Here is an 18,268-nt window from a genome sequence, read left to right as displayed (position 1 = left end):
TGTAATCATGTTCCTTAAATTAGGGTCCTCAATGTATCCTAAATGTATTTATTAATGAGCGTAGCTAATGTGGTTATCTGCCATCCAAATATGAGAACCATAAACCCTTGTATCAAGAACACTTCAAATAAAATGACATTACAGGCAAAGTGCAAAATCACACTAAGAACATAGTGAGCTAACCCACCGATGTGTGTGTGCTTTTATCTTGCTCATGGTATTAAATTAGGAAATAGATGACCTACCTTTAGTTAGACTTTAGCCTTTGCTCTTTGCCCACTATTTAAATAGTAATTAATTAAATTAGGGCTCTCATTTATGCACGCCAATAAATAAATACAATTATGAAGAAGATATAATGATCTGGGACATCTCTACATAGACAATATAGCATAATACAGTAGCCTAATATAACCTTAGTTTTTCAAATGCTGTAATTATTGCAATTAAGTATTCTTTATCCCAATGGACTGTGAATTCATAACATTTTAATGCTTGTAGTGAGAAATTATTGGAAACCATTATCATGACATAGCAGTGAATACTATTTGTATGAACATTTCATATCAATGCATAACCAATTACCAAGGATGGCAAAGTTCAAAAGGTCGCTTAGAATTCTATACTGTATAGCAGTTATCAACTGAAAGGTTAGGGCCTACATACTTGTTACTCTTTCTTATTATAATCTAAAAGGGGCCTTGGACATGTGTCATTAGAATTCTGATGGATTTTGACATAACAAAAAATACAATTTATGCATTCAGAATTATTGGAGGTATAAAAGCATTGTTTCTATTCAACAAAATAAAACCTTTAATAAAATAGTGTAATGTATTGCAGTACACTGCATCATGTATTCCTCTGAATGAAGATGCCTGTGAATAATACTAAAAGAACAACATAGTATTAAGTTAATCCCAATATTTATTTCCACATTTGCATGAATAACCACACAAACAGTCTTTATTTTTAAGGCACAGACATTTAAAATAGTTTCTAAAAGGTGCTTTCCCATGCCTACACTGGGGCAGTCCATGTCTTGTTTTATAATAATAATAATAATAATAATAATAATAATAACAGTAACAATAGTAGTACTAGTAGTAAATCAGTAGCAGTATCAAATGAGCTTTTCCCCCTAATTTATTGTAACCTTGGTAAAGTGTTCAGCCTGTCACATACTAGTTCATGGTTCCTCTAGGCCAAAGTAAGAGCTTGTGTATGTTTAAACTTTAAGTCAAAGAAATGTAAATTCCATATGAATTTTAAAGCGATGCAGATCACACTTTCAAATCTAAATCCATCAGTGGAAGAACATTCTGACTGGACTTATATTTCCTGTTTTTGCTAAAAACGTAATCCAGAACCACAAAAGGAACAGCCTCGTCCCCAGACTAAGCCACTTCAGCGTAAAACATGCAACCAACACAACACCTGCTGTGGTCAGGACCTGCAATGTTTAGATTTGCTCAGCTGATGTGCAATGGGCCATCCTTGCAAATATCTGATGATGCATGTAACTAAATCCACATTCTCCCATGTCTCTAATAGACTTGTTGTGAGGTATTTGGCTTCACAACATACAACCAACACAACATGTGCTGTGGTCAGGACTTGCAATGTTTAAATTTGCTCAGTTGATGTGCAATGGGCCATCCTTGCAAAGATCTGACGATGCATGTAACTAAATCCACATTCTCCCATGTCTCTATAATAGACTTGTTGTGAGGTATCTGGCTTCACAACATACAACCAACACAACACGTGCTGTGGTCAGGACTTCCAATGTTTAAATTTGCTCAGTTGATGTGCAATGGGCCATCCTTGCAAATATCTGACGATGCATGTAACTAAATCCACATTCTCCCATGTCTCTATAATAGACTTGTTGTGAGGTATTTGGCTTCACAACATACAACCAACACAACACGTGCTGTGGTCAGGACCTGCAATGTTTAAATTTGCTCAGCTGATGTGCAATGGGCCATCCTTGCAAATATCTGACAATGCATGTGATGTATTTGGCTTCAGTAAACAGGTTGTAATATTATTTTGACTGGTTCATGGTTACATAATGTAGGATGCTTGCATTGTAATAAAAGATAAGAAAATGCAGGTTGTTTGCTTGAATAAATTGTTGGTTGAAATTGGAAATGCACATATTCTTTATGCACCTCAAACGTAGTTCACCAAGTAGCATATGTTTTGATGTCTCAAAACAGTATACAGTTGATGCATATGGTCAGACAATCAGAATAATGCTGACTACATAGCCTACCATAAATATTTGCATGTTGTTTGTCTATGCAATACGCCTACAGTTTCACAGGCCTACAGATTAATATCTGTAATTGAAAAGGTATTTTAATGGGCAATATATCAGTCAGATCAGAAATCCCAGTGTATTATCATGAGTCAGTGACATTATTAGTCTCATACGCTCACACTGGTGCAAAGAAACACCCAGAAAAAGCTTCTGGATTGAAAGGGAATTTTGTTCCTTCATACACTGTAGCTAACAATCACCAGGACACAAAACTGCATGCGCAATATGCTGTTGAACACACTCTGCTTCCACTCGAGTGAACCTGTCACTGGTCAGTACTTCTGGGTACATCGCAATGAATATTCCCAAATAAAATATATTCAAAAACAATAATGCAAGATAACTATTTTGTATTTTTAAACATGAATGATGAAGGGACAAAAATGTCATTTTTATGGTCGGCAGTTCCATGTAGCTCAATTATTGTGCTTAATGTAAATCTCATTTTGCATTACTCATATGTAATGTAAAAAAACTGTATAATGCCCATATTGAAATATAATACCTTTAAAAACCCAAACCCATCAAAAATCCTTATCCATAATTGTGCACATTTTTAAACAAAACTAAGAATATTATTAACGCAAAATAAAGACGTAACTCGGTATATAAATGGATGAAGTTAAAACAATCCAGCGAACTGTATAAAAAAAATCAAACAATAATGGTCACTCTGTTGTAAACACCTTTTAAAAATAAATATTCTGATGTATATGTCAGTCATCCATCTGGAAAATAAGTGTTAACCAAAAGCTGCACACTTCATTTACCAAGTCCATGTGACGGGACTACTGATATTCATGCTAAAGAGCACACCTTATGATAACCTTTCTGAGAGATATCACTACGTGTAACATACAGTATCCTACTCACACAACTGATGTAAGACATCATGAGGAAGTACTGTAAACTGATATCAGACTGTTGAATACAGTATATATAAGGAGACTCATATCTAATATGATTCAGACATGCTAAAATTAGACCAGTAAGATACATGAAAAGTACAGAATGCTGAGGCTAGCACAAGGGAAAAACACATCTCAAATAATGTATGGAATATGGTAGACTTACATTTCCTTTCAACAAGTTTTGCTCCCACAGTGTTCATGATAACTTTTGACACTCTTACAGTAACACTGGTATGTAAGATCAGGCACATTGTGCTGGATCATGTGGTGTTAGTTAATTTTTTTAGTCAGTAAATCTTCCCATACAGTACTGAATACTTGCATGGTCCCACTAATGCCCAGTCATTTGACACATCTACTGTACACTGTTGCAGTGACTTTAGATCCATACAGATGTCTTGCCATTTTTGACTATTGTTCCAGCTTTCTCAGTGGCAGCTTTGGGCCTCGCCCCCTGCTTTTCCTGGGCCGTGTTGACCCGGTTCTGTTCGGCCATGGTGCCCCCTGATACTGGGCTGCTGGTTCTGGAGGTCTGAGGGTTGTTTTTGGTGTTGTAAGTCTGAAAGGCCATATCCAACTGCTCCTGGGCCACCCGTAGGTGGCGATGTAGACTGGCCAAGTCAGTGGGGATGTTCTCATCAGGGCTTATGCAGTGCTGCTCTTGGGCCACGTTCGCCATGTTCTGCTCGTGCGATATGAGACTGTTGGGCATCTTGCCAGGTTTGTCGGACTTAATGACCAGGTTGTATCCCGGGGGCGATGCTGGGATGTTCCTCGAGTAAGAGTAACTGTAGGCAGGCTGCCGACCTTTGTTCCTCCGTCTGCGGAGATTGTCTCTGAAGGCGCCAATGCCCAGGTGAAACATCTCGCAAACGTTGAGCACCAGGCACAGGCAACTGACCACATACATGATGAGCAGGAAGATGGTCTTCTCCGTGGGCCGCGAGATAAAGCAGTCCACCCTGTGGGGACACGGGATCTTATTGCACACGTAGGACGGATTGACTCGGAAGCCGTACAGGAGGTACTGGCCCACGAGGAAGCCGATCTCGAAGATGGCGCGGGACAAGAGCTGAATCACGTAGATCTTCATCAGGCCCTCCTGCACGATCCTCCGCCGTCCGTCATGCTTCTGCAGATCCCTACTGGGAACGTTGGTCACGTCAGGCTTTGCCTCCTGCACTTCCAAAGCATCTTCGTAGATCATCGGCTCTGCATCGTCATCCTCTTCCTCTTCAAGCACCTGTTCTAGTGGATGGCTGTCTCGCCAGCGACTGTTGTGGTTCTTCCTTTGGTACCTGTGGAACTTTCGCCGCTCATCCTCTGAAGAGCGAGCGATTTTGTGGATGGCGTAGCCTAGGTACATGACAGAGGGTGTAGATATCATGATGATCTGAAAGACCCAGAACCGGACGTGTGAGAGAGGTGCGAATGAGTCATAGCACACGTTGTCGCAGCCAGGCTGCTTGGTGTTGCAGGTGAATTTGGTTTGCTCGTCCGAGTAGATGGACTCGCCCCCAACGGCGGTCAGCACAATGCGGAAGATGATGAGAACAGTCAGCCACACTTTCCCCACAAAGGTGGAGTGGTTGTGGATCTCTTCCAGAAGACGTGTGAGGAAGCTCCAACTCATGGTGCTCAGCAAGTTGTTTCAACTACAGTCTGTGAAAACACAACAACTCAAAGCATTAGAAAGAGCAATTATTCACTTTGAAGCAGAAGCACAAAGCAATGTGTCCCCCCTTATCACTCTTTCAGACTGAGGTATTGTAAAATGAAAGAATGTCAAAAGATTGTTTTATTTGATAGTTGCTTAGCTCAGCTTGAGTTTGACAATACTCCAGTAAGACTGTTTTTCAAGGTGCGCAAACCAATTATTTTGGCGATTTGGCAGACAAGTGTGACATTTGGCCTGGGGTAGAAAACAGTGTGAGGGTTCACTTAGGGAGCGCAGGTGCTGCGGTGTTGTGGATTTGACTACATTCCATGCCTCCCACACTGTTTGCATTTGCTGTGTAGTTGAAGCCGTGTTTACACCCATAAGATGAACGGAGATTAACTAGGTCACACACGCCCCAGGGGGGTATGTAAGGTTAGTCCTCAGTTTGTCCTCATTTGTCCTCAGACACCCATAGAAGGAACACAGTTACCTAGTAACTGATTTCTGTAAATGTGTAAATGTTTGTTTTTCTGTTATTGTACTTCAGTCTCTTTCATTCTCAGTGAATCAGCCAGAGGTCTTTTATGTTTGAGTGTTGGCTTAAGATAACAGTACTAATTCAAAACAACAAACCAAAGCCGAAAACACATATATGGGTAGCATACAAAGTGGCTCTTGGTTGCGTGTCAACAGCAAGCAGTTGCTCTACATGCCTGCATAGATTTTGCTGTCATGACTTAACCATGGCATTCTGCTGATGCGCGAGATGCTACCTCCCCTGCCATCTGAAGAGGAAGGAATGCCCGATGCCAGGCGTGAAGCTCAGCGTCTGCACCGAGGGGAGAAAACTGCATGGGCACAGATGGCACAGTGGTGGGCAATTCCTAGTTGCGTGAGTTCTTGGGGACATGAGGTGTGTTTGCTTCACTGGAGCCACTTCTAAGAAAACTGTGAGAGCTTTGTTTGTGGACAGGCTGATGACATGGAAAGGGCAGTGGCTCAAAGCTTACACAATAAAGATGCTTAGGTTAAAGGTTAGCTCAGCACTCTGGGTCAGCTGTGACACTACCCATAATCAAAACAATTTCCAACGGCCTTTTTCCAGATAATTTTAATGACTAAACCGAGTAATACACACTATTTAAACAAAGAGAGTAAACATTGACTACTGCAATGTATCAATCATTTTGAAAAATGTATTTATAGGTACATGTTACACTTATAAGTAAAATATAAATAATTTACATTATATATTTACGTTGCAGTATTTTTCCTCACCAAAATGTATGTCCTCACACCATAAAGAATCAGTAAAATTAATGTGAAATGTAATACTACATTTTGAACTACTATGAATTGTTATAGAAACAATCATAGACACAACCGTCTGAAAAACTGTACCAAGACTATACCAATTTTTTGTAAGTTTGTAATTACTGAACAGTAACAGCACAGCTAAAAAAGCAATACCGGCATCTTAAACTGAAAAATCACCTTTTCACATCACACAACTCCCAACACACAGAATTTGATACTAGTGAGAGCAATTGAACAAAGAAGTAGAATGTCTAAAAAGCCCTCTCCAATTGGTCACTTGCACTGACACTACTCATCAGGTTTCCAGGACTTGGGAGACGTTAAGAAGAATCTGACAACAACACCCACCTTGAGGAGTTGCACCCGTACAGCCAGTCCAGCCTCAACTTTCCCTGCATAGTTGCAGTGCTTTCTAAGTATCACCGTCCGAATGTCCTCCCTTACGCGGCCCATGGTCCACGGTGATGCGCTCGCCTCCCCGCACCCTAGCCACTGGTTGTGTGCATGGCGAAAGGCCAGGCGGCGGTGGCGGTGTGTGTGTGTGTATGTGTGTGAGACCGAGGACGCGGCTACTCGCTCAGCCCCTTCCTCAGAGGAACTGAGCCACTCTCTTGAATGCCTCACATTCTGCCCAAGTCTGGTTTGTATTACGCCAGCCTTCTGCCCAAGTAGGAAGCGTGGAAAGAAAAGGCGGGGGTGGGGGGGTGCAAGAGGGCCAGGGGGATTTCGCCTCTGGCTTGCAACCCTGAATCTAGGGGTCAAGCATGAGGACGTTTGACACTGGAGAAGAAATGAGCACCCAGCTGGGTGAGCTCATTAGCAGTGGTCCATTCAGGAGTTGGGGTCTGTTTTGTTTATTTATTTATTTTGGCATATAGACCGCTCTCCCACTCAAGTGTCATACATGCATGCTGCTGTGGACCTCTGCAGAAACAGAATCGCTGTGACAGATGTTGTGGGCTTGAGTTGCTCTCTCTCTTTCTCTCTCTCTCTTTTCTTTCTTTTTGAACATGCAAACAAAACACATGCACACCCAAATGCAAGAAAATGTGCACACACAGAGCTTACATTTCAAACACACACACACACACACACACCTATGAACACATTAGACAGCGAACCTTTGATTTCGAAAAGAGCATCGGCCTCAGTGGATGGCAGAAAATGACCATGGTGATTGAGACTGCCATAGCAGGTCCATTCACAGAGATGGAAGACACTGTCACACAGTGCAGATCTGCTGGAGTGTGCCCCACTGGTACGCTCAGTCATATCCAGTGTCATAATATTTAAACGTTCCATCTAGGCAGCGAGCCAGAGATAGGCGTCTGTGGCAAGTTGTGCTCTGCGTTGCGCTGTGCCTTTCTGACATATGGCTCGTGTGTTTACACTGACGACTCTTTGTTAAGCGGGATGAGCACTGTAACACACAATATCACAAGTGTATGTGGCAAGCCTGTCTCTTAAAAATAACTCTGCTCTATTCGTAAACAGTACATAGCATATGGGTACAGCCTGCCCATTAGCGTTAAGTACTGTATTTAAGAGACAGAGAACGGTGCCCAGACTGCTGTGGCATCAGGAGCAGAACTGGTCAGACCAGGAACACATCTGGACCAGCTCCGCTCTAGGGCTCTCGACTGTAGAGGGCACATAATACCTAGGTCACTTGGGCACAGTATGATCTTTTGCAAAAAACAGAGTTGGTACAAACAAATGCCAAAGCTTAAATGACTTTCACTTCCTCATCAAAAAAACTCTCCTGCTCTGGAATCCCTCTGTCTAATACAGACACAGTTTTCAAATAATGTGTTCCCTTTTTGAGTAACTTAAGATAAAATTTGGCAAGTGACGAGAACTTTTCATGTCATCTAAGTGATTAAAACACCTTTTATGTTTTCTTCTAGGAAAGAAAATGTACCTGGTTTATGTTGAGAGAAGATATCTGTTTTTCGTCTTGGCAGATCTGTAAGACTGTCACAACACATCTACCTCTGCTTCTATAAAGCTCGGAGTTTCAAACAACCTATATGCAATATACTCAAAATAAAAAGTCTGGTGTGGCATATGAGAACAATAGTCACAAAAAGTCCTACAAGTTTAAAAGCCTTTTACCAATCTGCATTGAGAACTCCCACCCCACCCCCATCTATCAGATAACATATTTACTTCTGGAACTTTCAGATATTTTACAGAATGGCCATTAACACATAGCTTCCGAGCTTCATGCTAAACAGTGTCACTTGAGATAATCTACAACAGCCTGAAACGTATGCAAGTGATCCTTTTGTAAATGTTATAGTTCCTCTGTGACAGGCCTGGCAGTCTCACATTAGTATGTTTCTATAATATTTCCTCATGGATTTCTCTCTGTCTCTCTTTGTTTAGCATTTATCTTAACAGAGGACAAGAATGTATATAAACAAAAAAACAGAACATTCAGAAATTTTCCGGTCAAGGTTTGACAGAGATATGTGTAAGTTCAAACCAGCCCCAGTTCCTTATGTAATGCTTATATTTTCCGCCAACATCAGGGAAAGAGACATGCCCTCATTGACTGGAGGGGTCATCCACACTCACAGCAGGAGCAGGCATGAGAGACTGTTGTATGCTCAGCGAACATGAGGCAGTAAGTTGGCTACAAAGGATCCCTGCCTTTTGCATTGACAACTGAGCAGGCTCCACCCCTCTTGCCTTGTGGTGTGCAGGATCCAAAGGCCTTGCCTTTATGTCAGCATGTCCAACAGAATACATTCAGCATGGCGTGGCCCCCCTGGTGCGCCCGCGGAGCAAGAGGGGCGCGGGAAGCAATGGAGCATTTGAGCGTCTGCTGCCCAACCATGTGCTCTTCCTTAAGGGTGTGACAGAGTCAGGCTAGCACGTGTTGCCCAAGTGGGATCATGCACATCTCTCCCAAATCTCTCAGCCACCCAAAGAGGCAGATGGCCGGTCCCATGACAAGCTCTGTTTACTCCAAGTGTGTTGGGATTTGAGAGGAAATGTCTGTGGATGCCTCTGATGTCTCCTTAAACAGTAAGCAAGGTCTCTAAACACCATGGCCTACATTTTTCTTATGGTGGACCAGTTGTCAACAACCCTTAAGCAATCTCAGTTAAATGTTAAATATCCAAATATAATCATTTAGAGGTGAGCACATTTTTAGTATTTTAGTAACAAATTAGTTTTAGCATTATCAAACAGAGTAGACATGGAATAAACATGGCACACATTTTGTCCCAGTTAATTTTAATATCCAAAATCTATTTAATTGGATTTTACTATAAAAATCACATTCATCGTTTCGGATCAAATTAAATATTCAAATATAATCATTTAGAGGTGAGGACATTTTTAGTATTTTAGTAACAAATTAGTTTTAGCATCATCAAACAGAGTAGACATGGAATAAACATGGCACATATTTTGTCCCAGTTAATTTTAATATCCAAAATCTATTTGATTTGATTTTACTATGAAAATCACATTCATCGTTTCGGATCAAATCAAATATCCATATATAATCATTTAGAGGTGAGGACATTTTTAGTATTTTAGTAACAAATTTTTAGCATCATCAAACAGAGTAGACATGGAATAAACATGGCACACATTTTGTCCCAGTTAATTGTAATATCCAAAATCTATTTAATTTGATTTTACTATAAAAATCACATTTATCGTTTCAGATCATTTAACGAGAATGCTGATAATAGTATTAGTTGAATGCTGAATGTTGAAATGCTTTGAAATGGACTCTGGTGCAAGAAGGTTTCAAAGTGAAATGAGCATCCACCAGCCTGTCTGTACCCTCCCCAATGTCATCTTTGGAGTTGTTCTTGGGAAATAAAGTTGATGAAAGTGGACGAGGGCCATCGAGGGCCTTGTTTACGTAACAGATCAGGCTATGCCACGTGACTAACATGAGCCCTGGAGTAAGAGTGACACAAGGCACCAGCAAAACTACCATGCTATCCCAAAACCCTCATCCTCAGAGCCACACAAACACACACGCGCACTCACACACACTTGCAAACGCACTCAGACAAGCAATGGAGCCATCATATCAAAAGAGGGGCTATCCACTGGGCAGCCTCAGAGAAGTGGCAGTCTCATTTGTGCATGTCTCTTCTGGATCAGCCAGGCCTTTGGCAGCCTGGGGTCAGCGGCCCCTCAGCCGGCTCTGACAGATACTGGCGTCCACTGAAGCGACTTGGAACGGGAGCCCAGAGGTGAATGCCAACATTGCCCTGGAAGCATCCCCCAGCCAGGCCTGAGTCTCCGAGTCAACTAACACTTGCATTAAAGTGCATGATGATCTGCAAACACCAGAACTTCACTTCGCATTGGAGATCAAATGCAATAAAGTATGTCTGATTTGGAGTCCAAATGGTGTGAGCTCAACTCACATCACCCCAAACTGAGAGCTCACAAGCTGGGAGGTCACGTTCACAGCACATGTTTTTATTTTGCCATAGACAGTGGGAGATGACAAATATCCAACATTTTCCAAATCTAAATTAAATATCTAAACAGTGTCTAAATATCTTTGTTAAGCACAGAAAGGAGATATGCAGCCATTTAAACTAAATAGAGAAAATATCTATTTATTTATATGATTTTAAAACAAAATACGGAAAACTGGTATATAATAGACTTTCCATTTAATAATGTCTAGAAGCTTCTTTGTGACATAGATTTCTCTATAGCCTCTGGGCTTGCCATCATAGAAACACATGATTTTCTCACTGTAAGTGGACATAAAGCAAACATACACTGCATACAGTATGTTGGTCATATGGTGAAGATTCCCCTGTAGCCCCAAAGAGTCATCATGAAGTAAATGTTGGCAGAGATGGTGCAGTCATGCCATGTGTTTCTACTACAGCTGTTTGAAGATGGAAAAGAACACTAGCAAACAGTCTCACTGTCAGTGACATCAGCTGGGCCCTGTGCCGATACGACAATGGCCTTGACTCAGTCAGCAGGCACTCGTTCCTGTAGAGTGGCCAGACACTTATAATCAGCCCTCAGTGATCTGCAGGGCAGCATTTTTGCTTCTGGGCATCACATGAAACATCTAATTATAGCAAGTGTGATTACAGCAACTTAATTAGCCTGAACTCAGTAATGGGATATGATGTATACTGTACATTTAAGTGAAGTCACTGAATAGTTTTTAAAAGTGGCCAATCTACTGTATCTTCAGACATAGAGGTCACAGATTATGACTCTGGCCATCTGATGTGCTCTAGCACCCTTTAATCATAAACTAGTCAAAAATCTGTATTTAGCTGTCCAAGTCAATAGCAGAGGGAAAGCCTAAGGAAATGCCCTTGTGTTCAGGATCACTTGTTTGTTCAGAGTAGAGCATTAAGTGTTATTAAGGCCACCACCCGGAATCGCCCTGCCAAAGGCTCACTGCTGAGACAAGATTTTGACTTTCATTATGCTATCATGGATGGCTTACATATTAATAATTTAATGGATAAAACATTGACAGTAAAATGTATTACTCTGCTATTTCATATTTTGCATCCCCCGGGCTGTAGCATGACTGTTGGTACAAGACCCAATAATAAGAACAAGTGGATCAGTGTAATAAAAAGAGAAGCACAGTTACGTTAAAGGAGGGGAGGGGGCACAACTGGCCAAGGCACCTGTACCATCCTTGGGTCCAAGTCCGACCCGGCTCATCTCCTGATCCCACCCCATCTCTCTCTCTCCCACTCGCTTCCTGTCAGTCTCTGCACTGTCCTATCTTATAAAGGCAAATAAACTAAATAAACTATAAAGGCAAATAAACTAAAAAAAAAAATAATAATAATAATAATAATAATAATAAAGAAGTAATGCCTTTGACATTTTATTCAATAAAATAGGCCAATAAATAAAAATAAAAAAAGATTGGTGAAGTCTTGAGGGAAGACTTTTTTATTGTTTTACAAAAAGGTATAAACCATGCTTTGTTCAATTTCTTGAACCACTAGATGGCAGTCATTGGAATGACAATGGCTTCTTACATAATGCTGAATGAGACAAAGTTTCTACTGTCAAAACAGAATTACGGTACATACTGTATTACTACAGCATGTGAAGCAGTGTAACAGAGACAAATGTTTTTTTGTTTTTTTTTAAAAAACAAGCAAATAATAACAACAACAACAGATTAGTTGGCTACACAGTTGCCAATACAATAACCTGAGTTCTAGGGCAACAGAGTTAACCCTTAAAACCCTTTTATTAGCATTAGCATTTTTTGTAGTTTTTTACATTACTATGTTATAAAGACTTTACAGAGGTCTCATGGGCAATACTGACTATCTTATATCCTTTTTTTCAGCACAACCTAAGCAATATGATTACAGCAATGGCATTTCTTTTTTAACCAACTATACACAAACATAAAAGAATATTTAAAATCTGACTGATTTATTATCAAATAAATTATTGGCAAAAACACAAATACATAGATTAAACGTTTTTCACTTATTCTGAAAAACATATTGTGGTTGCAGTAATGTTGGTTCTACTTTATGGATCCGAAAACCGATCAATAGACACCAGCTTGACTTCAATTAAAGTGTTAGTCAGTTAAAATCAGTCAGTTGCCAAGGTTGCGTAAGTGGCACGGGGCCGCGCTGGCTGAGTTTTAAGGGTTACTCCTGGGCAATGCGTACATGTACTGCACTTTCAACAGGGTCAATGGTCAAAGACAGGGAAATGGAACAGAACTGTTCCGTGACATTGCCTCATTGACGAGTCACTAATCATCAACAGTATCGACAGACCAATCTCCAGATCATTACCATTGGCTGGTGAGTTGTATTTGCGATTGCCACAAAGTTTTAGAAGTCATGGTCATCATATGTGGGTGGAATTAATTACGTCCTTGACATAGATTTTCACGTTTCACTAAATGTGTACACAGTAAAAATCACTAGATTAGGTATGCCAAAGTCCAAGGACTTTCTAGTATGCATGCTGTTATTGGAGGATGAGTGACATCCTTCTGCCATATCAAAATATATGCTGAGTGTTCAGTCCATCAACCCTGTAGAGGTTGAAATACCACCTCTGCCAGAGGACCCATGCTGTATCACCTCTATCTTACAGTGATATCTAATAACATAAACTGTAAGCACAGAGCACAAAATCATAGAATGTCTAAAATGGAAAGAGCAGTGTTTTACTCTCACATGTTTTACTCTCACGTTCTTGTATATTATGCATGTATCTCGGGATATACTTTTTTCAAATGATATATTTTTTTCCTGCTGCAGACATGTTGTTTGAGAGGAAGGCATCAGGTGCTCTGCCTGAGGTTTGGCCACACATACTCCCTGTGCATCCATCCAGCTCTGTCAGTTTTTGAAGTGCAGGGCAAAAGCAAGCTAAGGGAAATTATATGAAGGGCAAGAAGTGATGTCTCTTTGGGTTGTATGCAGCATGAAACTGGCTTAATTCATGCTTAGTATGCAACTTCATTATGAAATCATATGCCCGTGGTCTATCTTTTAAAAAATGTGATAGTCTGTGATAGCCATATATGGCAATTTACTGTCACCATTGCATGGAAAAACACCAGTATGAATTTTAAAAATGATTCAATGTGACAAATTCATGTCTCACAGTAAAGTGGTCGGTACACTGTGGTAGGTTGGCAGTACGGCATGGAAGGGATATCCATTATTTCAAACCACACAGATCATCTGTGCTGAAAAAATATGAATTCTCATATGAATTATACTTTATGTAAGGAAATGGTTAAAAAGGTTGTTCTCACCATTACCTTTCACATTATTCTAAATAGTAAATAGTAAAAAATAGTATAATTGCACTATAAGAAGGATAATGTGTTTTGCCATAATGAGTAATTAAGTATTAATATCATTCATTGGTATTGCTGATGTTGTAAGGATTGCCTCACGTCAGTTAAACAATCTGGCATAGAGCATTGCTGACCACAAGAGAAATGATGGACCTGTGAACCTGATGAACTACACCTTCTGCCAAAGCTGTATTTGATGGCATGATAGCAGACCTAAGACAGACCATGACTAACACAAGAACAAAGACATCATGTTCACCCTACAGTAGTGTTTGTTCAAAGGTAAATGACCTATGAGGAAATGACCTCAGATAAAAAGAGATTCCGGGAAAGCAGCATATCACTGAACTTAAACTTAAATAATCCCTCAAGAAATGATCGCAATTTGTATGAACTTTGTACTTTGCACAATAATTATTTTTCAGTGTGTATAGAAACAAGAAAACGATTATGTAAGCAGTGAAACCATTTGTCTGCAGTATAATTCTGTGGGTTGGGGGCAGCTCTCTTATGGAGAGCCCAACTGCCTCGGGCGATGCAAATGCACTTAAGATCAGGCAAATCTATACTGTATGTTCGTAAAAAAATAAGCCAGAAACATCGCAAGACATCTTCATTACCACAAAGCAAAGCACAGCAGAATGCCTCTATTTTCTAACATAGATGAACCACGTGTATACATGAAGTCAACTATTTATTTATATTCAACACTGCAAATGAGAATATTTGATATGAGCAACATGGTGTCCAATATGTTCAAATTAAGATTCAAATGCAGACAAAATCTGTAAGACAAACCAAAATATGTGCAAAACACTTCTTTAGTCATCTAACCTCTCACTAATAGCCATCTCCTCCACAGTCAACAGTTTAAGACAGGTCTGCATTCGTCCCAATGTCACATTTCAAATAGTGATGCTGTTCCCATAATTATGTCAGAGTCTCATGCACAGGAAGGAGCTTGAAGCATCTGATGGACCCACGGAAACTGAAACACATACCTCTCCATGGTGGGTGTTGGGGGGCCGAAGAAAGCTTTCCCAATGTGCCAGCACACAACATCCAGGGATGACTTTCAGGCTGCTGTCCACAACTAAGGCTCCATGGCAGGATGAAGACTGAGACAATGGGTCATTTTTCTTCAAAACCCCTCACCACCAAGTACAGGGAGGGACACTCAGGGATCCGACCTCTGGCCAATGGCCCCATTGTTCAGTGGGCTGTTGCATCTGTGAATGAGACTCTCCTGATGGCATTTCATCAGTCAGGACTTTCATATGCAGTTCTAAACCCATCCTTGCAAAAGCTGAATCCATCAAGCGTGCCTCCTGCACACACCAAAATGTGTATGAGGTTACTGTACAGTGTACCACACCTCTGCACATCACTGCACATGAATTCTCATGAGTCTAGCAGGCAAGCATGCCTGCCCTCGATTTCATCCATCACATACAAGGAAACATTTCAGCTAAATAAAACCATGTATTCCCGTATGTAATCAAAAAAAGAAAGAAATACATTGTATTATTTCCATTTCATGTTTAATATAATATTTACATTTTACAGTACTAATGTGTGACTAAAGTGGCATGAATATATTTTATTGCATAGTTGTTGTGTTAGTGTGTCATACTTGTTTACACAACCTTAATCCAACACAAACAAAATAACAGTCATATAGATTTGAAATATATATATAGACACTTATACAACACAATAGGGTATAGTCTGCAAAGTTGTGTCCTGTATGCTCCACATTCAGCCTCACACAAGGCATCCTGGCTGTGTATTTTGGTGTCATGGTGAACTGCGCAGAAATAATGAAATGCCTGATGCAATACGACTACTCAGTCTAACCATATTACTTGCCTGTTTTTGGCTCTCAGAAGCCATCAGAAAGTCCTCTTTTCTAAAGCACATGGTTTCCCCTGGACAATGCTCAGAAATGTTTTTCCCCCTCTAGGACCTCTACCTCTATGTCTTCTACATATCAGCCTCTCCAACAGAGCAGGTTTAAACTTCCACAAAACCACAACACATTCAGTGGCACGTCTGGTCATGTTCTTACAACCTGTTCAATTCCTTGCTATGTCATTATTTGTTTCTCTGCATACTTTTCATAATGTATTTGCCCTAACATGTGGGACTTTGAATTCATTCATTCAAATTCTCAACAAATCTAAGTTCTTACAACCTTTTGAACATTGGACAGTTAAATTGGATAGAAATGTACTGAAATAATGTTCCTACTCCCTTGTGTTTAATTCTTCCTTTTGCCTTTGCTGCTGGATTTGTAAATGTACAAGTTCCAACAGATAAATAAATTAGTTGGGGAACCAAAATCTCAAAAATGGGTTGAACCTGACATGGTCTTCCATACTTTTTATTTGTGTTTTTTCTGTTAACTTTGACCCTAAGAACCAATTAATTGGAGGGTCTGCTCTGCCGAAAATATCGCAAAAAAATGTGGCCATTTTAGTGTATGCACCCTTTAATTTGACCAGAAAACTGCATGTGAAAAATATTTTTTTTCCCTCAAATCCTCAGTGGGTTGGGTAGGCTGTCAATAAATGCATTCCAGATACACAGAACACATGTGCTGACAATATCCACTGAAAAAATAACTCAAATGCAAAGAAATTAGACGTTAGACGTCACTTTTTTGCCAATATTGTCATGGCAATTCCATGGAAAACTAGAAAATGCAATTCCAGGGAATTACCATTGCATGTAAATGCAAAAAAGCTGCTGTGTATAACATTATATTACTTACAGTATGATTATTCAGATTACATAGTCTTACAGTATTCTTGAAAACCACTTACTTGGTTAGATGTTAGCTTAGAGTATATGACAGTCAGTAAAAATAAATTGTCAATTCAATATTGATCAACATTCTTTGTTTTAATACAGCAGAATGATACTCAGAATACACTAATGAACACTTACCAATGTAAGCTTGAAGTAAAAATCACAGTTGTGAATATTATATATACAGAACTTGATAATGTCATTCATATTATCCTAAGACAGATCTATTTATCAGTGGTAACTCTGAACTGGCAGCAACAGCTAGAGGCCTCAGCTAATGGTATTAGGTCAAATTTGATGGTGATATATACACTGAAGAATAAAAGAGTCAGCCCTTCAGTTGATCAGTTTTAGACAGAACTTTTTTTTCACACAGCACAGCTCAGGTCTAAAAAGAGAGGTCTAACAGCACAGCTATGTTTCACAGATGTTACAGCACAGGTATGATTAAAGGTATGAATGGTTGACAAATATGATTCACAGGTATACATGTTCCATATAGTTAGTGAGTATAGTCCTCACATAACAATATATTTCTCAGAATGTCTCAGTGTAGATCTCAGATAAGTCTCAGTATGGTTAAATGGTATGTGCAGATATGTTGAGATATGGTCACATGTTTGTAAGAATGTATGTTAGTAGGTATGTTGCTAGCAACATTGTCAGAGATGTATGGTTGACAGGTGTGCACACAGACAGGCACACACGTAATGTCATACACGGTCATCACCACTGGTCTGGTCTGGTCTGGAACCTAAAAGGCAAAAGCAAACAAGTTTAACAGTTATACCAAAACAAGGAATGTCTGCAATTGTACAATTGTTCAATACAACTAAGGTATTTAAGTGAAGTTGTTACATTACATAAGGCTGACACATTATAACCTAACGACTAACATGGTAAACAGTTTAAGCTTTTTAAACAATTCTCTCAACAATTCTAGGACAATTTAAAAAAAAAAGGTAGAGTAGGCCTACAATACAATTGTTGCACCATCAAGCTTCTGGTAGTTAAATACTAGACTATAATATTAAATTGCAAACAAAGCAGAATTCTGTGTTTTATTGTTTTCAGTTTTAGTATAGGTGATAGCTAATCATATTTTTTTTTAAATATAAAACGTAAACAGCTTAGAAAATTTTGCAGGCAAAGGGTCTGTTGTTGCTGTTGATAATCATATGAGTAAGGATGGATCATTCTGATACTAAGTATCTTGATAACCAACTGCTATAACTTAAACAGCTTGCTAGGTCTGTCAGCCACATTTTTTCCTACAGATTACAATGTACTACACCTGGAAAGTTTGATTCACGTGCCAGGCTACACTAATTTATAGACAGAACTATGCAGAAATGAGTAGGCCAAGTAAACATTGTAGCCTATGTTGACAACACAAACATTATAGCTCAACT

At 39.7% G+C, this 18,268-nt stretch overlaps 1 protein-coding gene across 2 annotated transcripts; it reads right to left on the bottom strand.

The window, feature by feature from the left end:
* Positions 1-909: 909 nt before the first annotated feature.
* On the bottom strand, positions 910-16,754 carry gjc2 (gap junction protein gamma 2). Of its 2 annotated transcripts, none has more exons than XM_048260426.1 (2): positions 15,047-16,754; positions 910-4,902 (listed from the first exon to the last, which is right to left on the bottom strand). In XM_048260426.1, the coding sequence occupies exon 2, from the start codon at positions 4,871-4,873 to the stop codon at positions 3,620-3,622; it is 1,254 nt and encodes a 417-aa protein (XP_048116383.1). In that variant the 5' UTR covers positions 4,874-4,902; positions 15,047-16,754; the 3' UTR covers positions 910-3,619. The 2 variants fall into 2 exon arrangements, with proteins under 2 accessions (XP_048116383.1, XP_048116391.1); XM_048260434.1 differs by lacking the exon at positions 15,047-16,754 and adding an exon at positions 6,566-6,818.
* Positions 16,755-18,268: the final 1,514 nt, after the last annotated feature.

The sequence above is a fragment of the Alosa alosa genome, chromosome 1, assembly GCF_017589495.1.
Source record: "Alosa alosa isolate M-15738 ecotype Scorff River chromosome 1, AALO_Geno_1.1, whole genome shotgun sequence".
Taxonomy (NCBI): Eukaryota; Metazoa; Chordata; class Actinopteri; order Clupeiformes; family Clupeidae; genus Alosa; species Alosa alosa.
The sequence above is the reverse complement of the archived record's forward strand: the minus strand, read 5'-3'. Positions and strand labels throughout refer to the sequence as shown.